General features: G+C 40.1%; 1 protein-coding gene and 1 non-coding gene across 2 annotated transcripts; both read right to left on the bottom strand.

Annotated features, from left to right (window-relative positions):
* Positions 1 to 5,093: 5,093 nt before the first annotated feature.
* Positions 5,094 to 5,291, bottom strand: LOC114033237. Its single transcript, XR_003567943.1, has one exon. It is a non-coding gene; the product is annotated as a U2 spliceosomal RNA (small nuclear RNA).
* A 3,164-nt stretch (positions 5,292 to 8,455) lies between these two features.
* On the bottom strand, positions 8,456 to 12,515 carry LOC114033125 (calcium homeostasis modulator protein 6-like). Its single transcript, XM_027848574.1, is given in 5 exon segments — positions 8,456 to 8,852; positions 10,617 to 10,720; positions 10,723 to 11,141; positions 11,608 to 12,071; positions 12,181 to 12,515. Coding segments are annotated over 5 exon segments (1,566 nt in total). The 5' UTR covers positions 12,382 to 12,515; the 3' UTR covers positions 8,456 to 8,474.
* Between the last annotated feature and the right edge of the window lie 68 nt (positions 12,516 to 12,583).

Genomic DNA, 12,583 nt, shown 5'->3' with positions numbered 1-12,583 from the left:
CAGAAAAAGAGTTGCTATAGCTATTAGCTATAGATCCTCTTCCCTTTACTTTGATCTCTTTGGGTTACAGACCTAGTAGTGGTATTGCTGGGTGAAAAATTTGATAGCCTTTTGGACATAGTTCCAAATTGTTCTCCAGGGTGGATAGACCAGTTCACAATTTCAATAACAATGCATTAGTGTACCTATTTTCCCACATCCCTTCCAACATTTATCATTTTCCTTTTCTGTCATCTTAATCTGATAGGTGTGACGTGGTACCTTAAAGTTATTTTAATTTGCATTTCTCTAATCAGTAGTGATTTAGAACATTTTTATATGACTATGGATAGCTTTAATTTCTACTTCTGAAAACTACTTAGAACTGGGGAGAAATTAACAGTTGTTGAGATGGTTAAAGTCAACCTTGGTTGTGATCTTCCTCACTGCAGAAACAGTATAAATAATTATTTGTCTTGGTTTTATTGTTTGTTACACTGTTAATAAATTGTATAGCCAGCAACCTCAATATTTATATCAGCCTATGAAATTAGGTAGATAGCACAGTGCATAGAGCACTGGGCTTGGAGTCGGGAAGACTCATCTTCCTGAGTTCAAATATGCCCTCGGACACTTACCAGCTGTGTGATGCTGGGCAAACCACTCAACCCTGTTTGCCTCAGTTTCCTCATCTGTAAAATGAGCTTCAGAAGGAAATGGCAAACCACTTCAGTATCTTTGCCAAGAAAATCCCAAATGGGGTCAGGAAGAGTCAAATACAACTGAAATGACTCAACAAGGAAACAATGAGATTAAAAGGTTTAAGATTTTGAAATGAGCAAACACATGAAAAAGAAGCTTCATTAGTTTGTTTTAATGAACAATATTTAATCAACTGGGGTGGGGGTTAGAGCTAACCGATTAATTAATAACAGATTTTGCAATTTTAGTAGTTGATGGGGAAATATCAAAAAACACTTCCTGAAGCCAAGATACTCTTTTGTCTTAGACCCTGGAATGAGAAATTAAATGAAATTGTGAGCCAGTAATAGCAGATAGAGAGGATGATCACCCTATAGCAGTGACATTTGAAGGTCATTGTCAATACAAATTAAAAGCCTGTTAAATACAAATAAAAATACATGCCAGGTAAGGGTAGAGGGAAGAGAAGGTACAGGCAAATATTTCTTTTGTGCGACTCTTGTCTATATAAACAATTTGATTAAAAATGTGCTACAAAATCATGGGCCCTGGATGACATATACTAATTTGTCAGTGAAGAATAATTAACTTAGAATATTTACCTTTTCATAAGAAGTATTGTGGTTGGGAGCAGCTAGGTGGTGCAGTGGATAGAGCAAGGTCCCTACAGTCAGGAGGACCTGAGTTCAAATATGACCTCAGACCAGACACTTGACACTAGCTATGTGGCCCTGGGCAAGTCACTTAATCCCAATTGCCTAAAAACAAAAGAAAGAAGCATTGTGATTTTAAAAACTGAATTGTAAAGAGTCGAAAATAACTGTCTAAATTGGATTACTATTGTAGTCTACAGGACCACTTGAACTGATAGTTAAAGAGTGAATCTTTTCCCTATACAAATTTCTGTCCTTACCCACTTTCCATTTTCTTTTGAAATTTTCTTTATTAGAGATTATAATCAGTTCCGTGATTTTAATTATGAAGATAATCACTAAAACTACATGTTTAGTCCCAATTTCTCTCTCAACATCCTATCTCTAGTTGCCTGCTGGAGTTCTTCAACTAAATCATCCATTACCACTTTAAACTCAAATACATGTAAAACTGAACTCATTATCCTCCCCCCAAAAATTAACCCTTTTCCTAACTCTCCTGTTTTTGACATTAGGGATGTTTTTTGTTTTTTTTGTCTAGGCAATGGGGTTAAGTGACTTGCCCAGAGTCACACAGCTAGTAAGTGTTATGTGTCTGAGGATGGATTTGAACTCAGGTCCTCCTGAATATAGGGCTGGTGCTCTATCCACTGTGCCACCTAGCTACCCCAACTCCCCTCTTTCTGTTGGTCCCATCCTACACCCTCCCAGTCATCTAAGCTCAAAACCTCAGAATAATTTTTGATTCTTCCTTCATCTTCACTCTCATATCTAATCATCTTCCAACTCTTGTTCATGCTGAAATATCTCCTGCATACATGCCCTCTTACACTGCCATCACCCCATTTTATGTTCCCATCATCTCTTGCTTAGTTACTATATTAGCCTCCTAACTGACATTTCTGATTCTTATTTTTCCTCCTTGAAATTCATCACCCAGGGAGCTGCTAAAATAAACCCCCCAATTTACATGTCTGACTATGTAACTCCCCTGCTCAAAAAACTTCTATGGCTTTCTATTGCCTCTAGAGCAGGGATGGGGAACCTGCAGCCTCGAGGTCACATGTGGCCCTCTAGGTCCTCAAGGGTGGCTTTTTGACTGAATCCAAAGCTCACAGAACAAATCCCCTTAAAAAAAGGATGCATTCTGTAAAACTTGGACTCAGTCAAAAGGCCACATCCAAGGACCTAGAAAGCCACATGTGGCCTTGAGGCTGCAGGTTCCCTCCCCTTGCAGGATGAAAGTCGAACTTTTTAGCTTGACATCAAAGCCCTCCACAATATGGCTACAACCTAACTATCCTGCACCGTTAATCATTTTTCCCTTTTGTATTCTCTACATTTCCAGAAAACTGAACTACTACTTGTTCCCTAAATTCAATATGCTATCTCCCATCTTCTCGAGACTCACCTTTCACCCATGCTGAGGACCTCCTTTGTCCTCATCTATGCAAGCTGAAAGCTTTCTTTCCCTTCATGATCCAAGTTGTGTCATTCCCTCCATGAAGCATTACCTGAATCTTCCCCTATATCCACACAATCTGAAATTGATCTCTTCCTCTTCAGACTTTGTCTGGATTTTTCCTTTGCCTTAATCATAATCTACTTTGCGTTATCCTTATTAGTGACAGCATCACATTTTATGTTAGACTGTATGCTCCTGGAGGATAGGAAATGCATTATTTTTCATATTGCTATTCCCAAAGTTGAATGCAGTGTCTTGCATTTAGGAGACACTTAACAAACACTTCTTGAATTGACTCACGTGGAGACCTTGGTTCTAGTCTCACACTAGGGTCTATCTGAGTCTATCTCTGACAAGTTGATTGTCTTTTTTGTACCTAGAATTATACTAGGTATTATGAATGGCAGCTGATAAGTCTGCTTGGGGAGGTCAATCAAAAAAATCAACAAACATTTATTAAGCATGTGCCAGAGAGATATGTACATTATATATATATATATATATATATTTAGCTTATGGATACACAATCTCATAGTAATGAGTGCAGATCATACCATATATGCCTTTTTATTCAGTGTGATTCTACTAGACCATATCATGAAATACTTAGCAAATAATATGTCTAGTCACCGCATACTGATACTAAAAAACGCTAAATTTCATTATGCCAACAATTAGAGCAAAAGTCAGTATATATAATGAGGTACTAATTGAAGAGTAGAAAGAAATCCAAAGAAGGAAGAGATTATCTCAACTGGAGCAGAATGGTCATTTGGAAGATTCATTCATCTTGGCATGTGTTCTGTATCATCTTTTATAGCTACCACACCCACTGCATGCAACTATTCAAGGCATAATTCTTAGCATGTCCAAGTTTACAAGGTTCCAAGAACATCTGCCATTTGTCTAAGATTATGCAATGTTGACGACTTTAGAAGATCTATCTAAAGTGAGTTTATTTTTAAAGTATGAGTCAGAAGATGGAAAGCATCCTTAACTTGACAGGTACTTAAATTATATTTGAGTTTATTTGTAAAATTTCAGAAAAGACTCTATGAAAAAAAACAACACTGTAATTGTGTTTACAACTGTCAGCAAAATCAGGGAGGGTGACCATAGACTACGGAATTTGCAGATTCTCTTCACCAAATCAGACTGTAACCTTCCTTTTAGTAGACAATTGAATTTAATTCTGAAAACATTTATGAAATGCTTACTATATACAAGACAAAACAAAATAGTCCTTGTCCTCAAGGAGCTTATATTCTTTTCTTTTTTTAATGGTAATTATTTATTTATTTATTTGTTTTCAACATTTACTTCCACAAGATTTTGAGTTCCAAATTTTCACCCTATCTCACCCCTCCCCCTGCCCCAAGATGGCAAGCATTCTAAATACCCCTTCCCCTAGTCTGCCTTCCCTTCTATCTCTCCCTCCCTTCTCTTATCACCTTCCCCTTCAATTTTCCTGTAGGGCAGGATGGATTTCTGTACCCCATTTCCTAAGGAGCTTATATTCTTTTAGATGGATATCATGTTTACATAGAACCACAGAATATAAATGCCATTCAGTCTAACCAATACTCCCCAAGAAACCTCCATTTCAACCTACCTGGCAAGTGACTCTCTAGTCTTTGCTTGAAGACTTCCAAGGAAACGGAATCCACTATCTCCAGAGGAGCTTCTCCATTTTTTGAACAAAGATAATTCTCAGGAAATTTGTTTTTTTTTTTCTCCTGATATCAAACCTATTTTTGCCTCTTTGAAAGGTCTGTGAATTATTCCTGATTCTACTTTCGGTGGCAAAATGAGTATAATCTCTCATCCACAAAGCATGCCCACAAATGCTTCAACATTCTGGCCTGAGACTTCTCTTTTCCAGGCTAAATATCTTCAGGTTCTCCCGCCTGTCCTCATATATCTGCCATGGATTCAAGGCTCTTCAACACCCTTGATACCCTACCCTAGAAACTCTCCAGTTTATCCATGTCCTTCTTAAATCATGATGCTTAGAACTGAAAACAATACCCTGACAAAGGCAGACTACAAAAACTATCCCCTACTTTCTTCCAGGAAATAGTTCCTCTTATTGTAGAATAAAACCACATGGGCTTTTTGGATGATATATCACACTGCACAATCATCTTGAGCTTTTGTTCTTGTTCAGTCCTTTCAGTGACCTTTGGCCTTTCATGACCCCATTTAGGGTTTTCTTGGCAAAGATACTAGAGTGGTTTGCAAACTCCTCCTCCAGCTCATTTTATAAATGAGGAAATTGAGGCAAAAGGGGTTAAGTGACTTGCCTAGAGTCACACAGCTAATAAATGTCTGAGACCAAATTTGAGCTCGGGAAGATGAAATCTTCCTGACTCCAAGCCCAGCACTTTTCCCCCTGTGCCACCTAGATGTCCTTTTCAAATAGAGGACATAGAGATACTAAACTGATAAGAACATATACTACATTTGATCTTAGCCAGAGGCTGAGAAACTTACAATCCACTAAAATGCTTTGACCTTTTTTTCTCTGAAAAATGGCTGTCCAATCATGTCTCCACTATCTTGTATTTTTAAAGCTGTTTTTTTTAAACACTTGGTGCCCTTTCCCCTGCCCCTGCCCTCACAGCATATTCACTGCTCCCGTGTCACAGCTACAATACTATTACCCATTTAGGCAATCTTGAGCCTTATCTTCTAGCTGCTTTTTATGCTTTGTGTTTCTTTGCCTGATCACAGGTGACTGAACATTGGTCACAAGGTGGATGTGTCCAGACATGAAGGCCATCTTGTGAGTCAGAGATCTTGAGATCCTGGACCCTAAGTTTGTGCTAGCTGGGTTTTTGGAAGAGTCCCTGGCACTGGTTCTTGGAAACAATGACCACTGGACAGAGGAGCTCAAAGTCCTGGCCATGATTGAACCCACAAGGAGTTGTATGGGCAGTGCAGAGCCAAAGTTTCCAAAGTTTCAAATAGCACATTGACAACAATGCAAAAAAACAATAAAAATGAAAACTCTTTACTCAACAGGATTAGAACTTAAATTTTGCTCTTTTTTTTCTCTTTAAACATTTTCTTAGTTTTTGTTTTATATTACCATCACTTCCCAAGGATCCCTTTACAATGACTTTTCCTGTAGATCTCCAACAGAACCCCGCTTAAAACAAAAAAGTACAATTAAGCAAAAGAAATCCATACATTGGCCATGTCTGACAATGCATGCCTCATTCTGAACTGATATTCTACCACTTTTTTTCACAACAGACAGGAGGAATGCTTAATTGTCAGTCCTCTGAAATCCTTTTTGGTCATTGGATTGAACATAGTTCTGAAGTCTTTCAATATTGTTTTCTTTTATATTATTGTGATTATATAAAATACTCTCCTAGTTCTGCTTATTTCTTCTTTTTTTCAGTTCATTCAGATCTTTTGGGTATCTTTCCCAGAATCCTATTTAACAGTTTTTTCCAGTGATTTTTTTTAGCCATCTCTCTCAATGGTGTATTCTGCTTCATTTTCTTTTCTTTTTCTTTCTCATTCCCACCAAAACAAACTCTTCTGATTCTTCTTCAGTCACATAATTTTTTCTCAAACTGAAAACAAAAATGGAAATCTGCAGATACCAAATAAAACACCCTTTTCTCAAATCATAGATTTCACACTTGAGGGAAGTATATATATTGCTGCTTCACATCATGTTGTCTGTCCAGTATAACATGCTAGGGTCACTGCAACTCTGGTCAAGATGCAGTTTGCAAGAAAGTGAGCTCAAGGTCAACATCAGATGGCCAAAGGGGAAGATTTTAAGTTTCTGAGTACAGCTCTACCAATGCTCACCAGCATTCAATCTCCCAGACAGGCCAGCTTCAGGACAAGACTCCCTCCACTTCTTATTCCTTAGGGCCTTCTCCAGTTAAAAAAAGTAAACACCGCCTCCCAATGAGTTCCTATACTTTTTCCTGATCTAATGGCTTATAAGACAGCCCTCCTAGGGCTATCATCACAACCTGCCATAAGTGCCTAGAACAGTCTAATTATTTGAATCTCTCAACAGACCTCTCTTCAATCATTGCTACCCTGCCTGAACTTACTCATTAATGGTTAACACATAATCACTCCCTTATAAGCTCCCTGTTCCAGTAATTGAAATTCATCCTCACAACTGTTATATAAACCACTTCCTCCATTCCCAGCTACTCACTTCCTCTATCATCAATCTCTACCCCCATCAAATGCCCCACTCTAGATCTTCCCATTCCTTCCACTGCGCATTCTGAAATGTCTATTCCATAATTACCCAATCTACTTCCATCTTAAACCTCTTTCTCACTCTTTCCACCTTCTGGTACTCACCGAGACCTGGCTGCCTCCTGATAACATTTCTTCCCTTGCTAACCTGTGCAGTACTGGCTACACTTTCTCTCATACTGGTCAAAATCCTCTTGCTACTATTGTCACTCAGTAACCTCTTATTCAAATATATCACTCAATCCAGATCCCAGTGACATATAACTATCAACCCACAGTATATTCTCCTTTCTTCTTCAAAGAATTCAATATCTGGCTCACAGTTTTTCTTTCCTCTCTAATTCCTGTCCTCATTCTAGGGGAACTAACAGATTTATGCTTCCCCAAATACCCTAAAGTTCAGTTCCTCAATCTATTCAATTCCCTTAACTCATTCCACTTCAGTCACACATATAAATGATCATGCCCTTGCTTTTTCCATTACCTAAAATATTTCCCTGGGTGATTAGGTGACACAGTGAATAGATCGCTGGGTCTGAGTTAGGAAGACTCATCTTCCTGAGTTCAAATCTGGCCTCAGATACTTCCTAGCTGTGTGACCTTGGGCAAGTCACTTCACCCTGATTGCCTCAGTTCCTCATCTGTAAAATAAGCTGGAGAAGGAAATGGCAAATCACTCTAGTATCTTTGCCAAGAAAATTCCAAAAAATCATGAAGAGTCAGACATGACTGAAGAACAACAAAAATACTTCCTTATTCACAAACTCCAGAGTTTCTTTATCTGATCATAATCTTTATCATTCCAACATTCCCTATAACCCTTAACCTAGTTCTTAGTTCTCACCATGTACTCCAAGCCCTTCACTCCTAAATCTTCTTTAGGATATTACCCCTGCACTGGTTACATTCTTCTTCCTTTCATATCTTCACTCCTTGGCAAACTAATTCAACCATGCACTATCTTCTATGGTTGAATTAATTGCTCCCTTGTCCAAAATGTTGATCAAGTTTATTGGGATGGCCTCCTAATTGATGTCCCCATTTTGTCTCTTCTTACTCCAATCCTTCTTTCATAGAGCTACTAAAGTGATTTTCCTAAAGTGTGGGTACAGTCATCACACACACATATACACACACACATCCCAACTCAGTGAACTCCAGTGGCTCCTATTATCTCCAGGATCAAAATGAATGCTGCTAATTTATTATTCAATGAACAGCAAAGGTATCACCACCAAAAAGCAAATTATGGTAGAATTAAAACTTGTTTATTAGCAAAATTACTGTCTACCAAAAAAAGGAAATAGAAATAGGAAATATTTTCTATATGTAGTTATGTTGTTCTACATATAACATTATGCTGTATCATATAATGTGTATTTATTATTATATTACATTAATAGAACTGGTAAAATCAGGTGAATCCACAGAACTTAAACAGGATTCACAACATCCTTACTGGATGGTTGAATATTACAGTCATCCTCCTGTTTGTTAACATACCTGTGTTATATACTGTAATATTGACTTCCAGGACTGAATGTAAATTGCAATGAAATCTTCTCCCAGTCTTTATAATTTGGTATTCTAAAGTCTTTTGGCTGGGAGACATCAAAGAAGCATTTGACATTCTCTTCTGCCAATTCGGTAGCATGCTTCTTAGCTTCATTCATCAATATCTCTTCTTCCTTTCGACAATATAGTTTCCAGAACTTAAGGTGAAGAAAATTAACTGGAGATTGGCATCTAGTGATGGACGTGAAAATCAGAAGAGCAATCACAACAAGAGCTATCAGGGTCCAACCTGCCACCTGCAGGACACAGCACAAAATGACATCATTTGGGTTACAATTTAATTTTAAAAGAAATAGAAAATTAATCTCTTCTGAAAAGTTTATTGTTCACAAGGATGGGGAATTCTTCCTGGAGAGAAACTTTATGAACACAACGAATGTGGTGAAACTTTTGGCCACACCTAACAGCTAACTTGATATCAGACAATTCATATAGGAGAGAAGTTTTCAGTATTTAATACAGGTGGGATGGCCTCCTGTTAGAACAAATAATTTAGACCATCAGAATTCAGCCTCTGAGACTTTCATCCCAGCCCATGTGGACAAATTAATGTTCTCACCTCTGTTCCTGGAATGTTCTCCTTCCTAAGCTTTCCCTTCTGGAATCTCTGCCTATTGAATCTCTCTCAAGCCTTAAAAACCTCACTCAAATTCCACCTCTTCAACAAAACCATTCCTAATTACCTACTCCAGGCTTAGCTCGTGTGTCATCTTCTGCAAGAGACCTTTCTGGATTCATTCAGTTGATAGTCTCTCTCCATCCCCTCCCCCATGCTTGGCATTTATTTTGTACGAATTATATATTTGCTTATGTGTATAAATATTGTTTCCCCCTTGAAGAGTGTGAGCTCTGCATGACAGATTTTTGTTAATCTCCAGCACTTAGTGCCTGACACATAGCAAATGCTTGATAAATTATGCTTAAATTAGAGAAACTAGAGAGCAGTATTGCCATCATTCACAAGAGGCACCTGTTATTTGTGGAGTCATTCATATTTCCAGGAATGTCAGGGCACTAGGGGAAAGAACCCAAACCATATACCCTTAAATGGAAGCTTCCTTCAAGTCCCAACTAAAATCTCACTTTCTACAGGGAACCTTCCCTAAATTTTCTTAATTCCAGTGCTTTCTCTCTTTTAATTATTTCCTAATTATCCTTTATATAGCTTGCTTTGTGCATAGCTGTTTGCCTATTGTCTCCCCCATTAGATTGTGAGCTCCTTTAGGGCAGCAACTATCTTTTGCCTCTTTTTGTATCCCCAGTGTTTAACATGGTGCCTGGCACATAGTAGGCACTTAATAAATGTTAATTGGTTGATTACTTATTGATTGAAAATATAAATTTCATGTGTCTCACATTACAACCCAGACAGGGTACACTGCTCATAGTAAAAACATTAGGATTACTCTTCCTGTCGTTTAGTAAGATTATTTCTTTGTATGTTGGAAGATTCTAGGTATGAGACAAAACAATTCTTTCATCTTTTTTTTTTTTTTTGCAAAGAGAACTTAAAATTCACTTATTCCTTGGCCATTTATTTAGAGTTATTGAATTCATAGCACTGATAGGTGCCTGGGGAAGTACATTACAAAGATTAGATTAGAGACTCTCAGCCAGCTTACATTCTATAAGGGAATTATTCCTAGTTAGGGAATAATACACAAACATGAAACATGCATTTGAGAGCAGGTGAAACAAAGCCTGAGGAAGAAAGTTATTTTGTGATAAAGGAATCATTTGTTCATTCAATAAACATTTAATAAGCCCACAATGTGCCAGGTAGCCTTCCTGAAAACGATAGCATTTGAGTTAGACTGAGTGGAAGGTCACAGGTTTCTACTTCCATTCATGTGTGCTAGTTGAATCTCTCTATAAACTACCTCTTTCCTCTCTTCTATCTTTCCATCGCCTCTCTCTCCAACCCTTCCCCAACCCTGGCTTTTGTGACTAGCATCTCTCCACTTTCTTCCCAATGAGCTGAAATTATGAGGAGTTTTCACTTGGGAATGCGCTTTGAGTTCCTTCGAGAAATCCTGGATCCACTCCGGCTTTGCTTTTTGGCAGGGCACTTGTGGCAGCTGCTTGGTACAATTGACCTCTTGATTGGGCACAACTGCCGAGATACCCAGGTGCTCCCACTGGCTGCGCACTCATAGAAACCTCCCCCGAGTAATGCCACTGCGATCCAAGTGATGGGTGCCACAGCAGCGGCCAAGGTGAAGTGACAGTATGTCACCATCCCCATGCACAAGTCCCGGCCAGCTTCACTGGGCTCTTCTTCCTCACCGCCCGGCGCACAGCAACCTGTCATGAGCCGCTTGGCCCGGGTGCTCAGCAGGCAGCCCAGAAGGAAGAGGACCAGAGCGGGAACCAGGAGGAAGATGAGGGAATAGGGAAGGTTCCAGGTAGCGCTGCAGGGGCACTGGAACACTACGCTGGATAAGAGACTCTCCCCGCCAGCTGCCAGCAGGCTCAAGAAGCTATAGCCTAAAACAGTGTGGTATTTGACGAACAGGTCCAACACTCTTTACTCTCTGCAGTAGGGCAAGGGGAAGACAAGACCACGTGGATATGTGTGAGAGGGTTGGAGAGAGAGATTTTCCAATTTTTGTAATCTGTACATAGGGGAAGTGGACTATTACATAAGTTTTAAAGTTTCGCTTTCTTAGATGGTAACCCAGCTGAATTTTGTTTAAATTCACACAGGCCCAAGAGAACAGAAGCAATTCCCTTATTGCCCCTTCTTTGATAGACATACAGTCTCCCCACTTTTTTTTATGAGATGGAAAAACTGCAACTGAAGAAACTAGACCATTTATTCTTCTGCAAAAGTGAAGATAATTTAGTATAAATAACCTTATCTGCTGCTTCAACTATTCCCCCATGATACTTTATCCCCAAACTTAATAACTTCAGGTCACCCTTACTTGATTTAAAAATCGAGGATCCAAAGCTTTCCAAAAGTATCTCTGGGTGCTGATTCATTCCTACTTCTCCTGGGGGCCCGGGCCGATTTGGGGTTCCCTTCTCCCTGCCTTCGAAAACCTGGGAAGAGCGGGAGTCAGGCGATTGAGGGTGGGGTAGCCTTTCAGGACAGCGCGCTTGCGCAGTGCTCTCTCCCGGCAGGAGGAGTAGGTGAGAAGAAGCTGCTGCTGCTGCTGCTGCTGCTGCTGCTGCTGCAGTTGGCGGTGGCCTAGGTACCTGCTGCTGCGGGGGGGGCGGGTGGGGGTACTTCCGGCGTTCCAGGTGCCCCCAGGGGCGGGTCGGACCAAGGTGCTGGGCCCAAATGCTGCGTTTTGAGGCTGCCCCAGGCCCCTCTTCATTTCTTGGGCTCGGCTCAGGTTTTGTTTTCGTGCTGCTGACCTAGGTACCCCGGTTGTAGCCTGAGATCTCATCCCGAGGCTGAAATGAGGGAGGCAGGGCGACCCCGACAGCTGCCTGCTCCCACTCCTTTCCTAAAGATGGGGGGAGGAGAGGGATCGAAAGATGGTCTGCTTACTGAAGCCGCCCCTAGGGGATGGGGATTTTTCCCCTGTTCACATCACCTACCAGCTGTGTACTCACCTTCCTGAACCTCAGTGGCCTGACTGGTAAAATGGGTATCCATTTAACCTCGAGATATCCTGCTAGGTGCTGGAGATGCAAAAGAAAACGTGAATTGCTGCCCTCTTGGAGTTTCAGTTCTACCTGAGGAAGACAAAATAGGTTCAGAGATTTTGAACTAAAAGGGACCTTAGAGGTAGTGAATCCCACACGTCTTACCATCGAGGGAACTCTTAGACACTTGTGTTTTGCCGAAGGTAAGCGGCAAGTCCAGCATTTGATCCTAGGCTCTCAGCTTCCAGATACCAGGATCTCCTTTCCCTTCACTGGTAAAGGAGTGATAAGAAAGGTAACAATATGTGTGTGTGTGTGTGTGCGTGTGTGTGTGTGTGTGTGTGTGTGTGTGTGTGTGTGTGTGTGTGTG

The sequence above is a fragment of the Vombatus ursinus genome, unplaced genomic scaffold (assembly GCF_900497805.2).
Source record: "Vombatus ursinus unplaced genomic scaffold, bare-nosed wombat genome assembly UNPS02006779.1, whole genome shotgun sequence".
NCBI classification, from domain to species: Eukaryota; Metazoa; Chordata; class Mammalia; order Diprotodontia; family Vombatidae; genus Vombatus; species Vombatus ursinus.
Note: the sequence above shows the minus strand (reverse complement) of the source record. Positions and strands in the feature narration are given on the sequence as shown.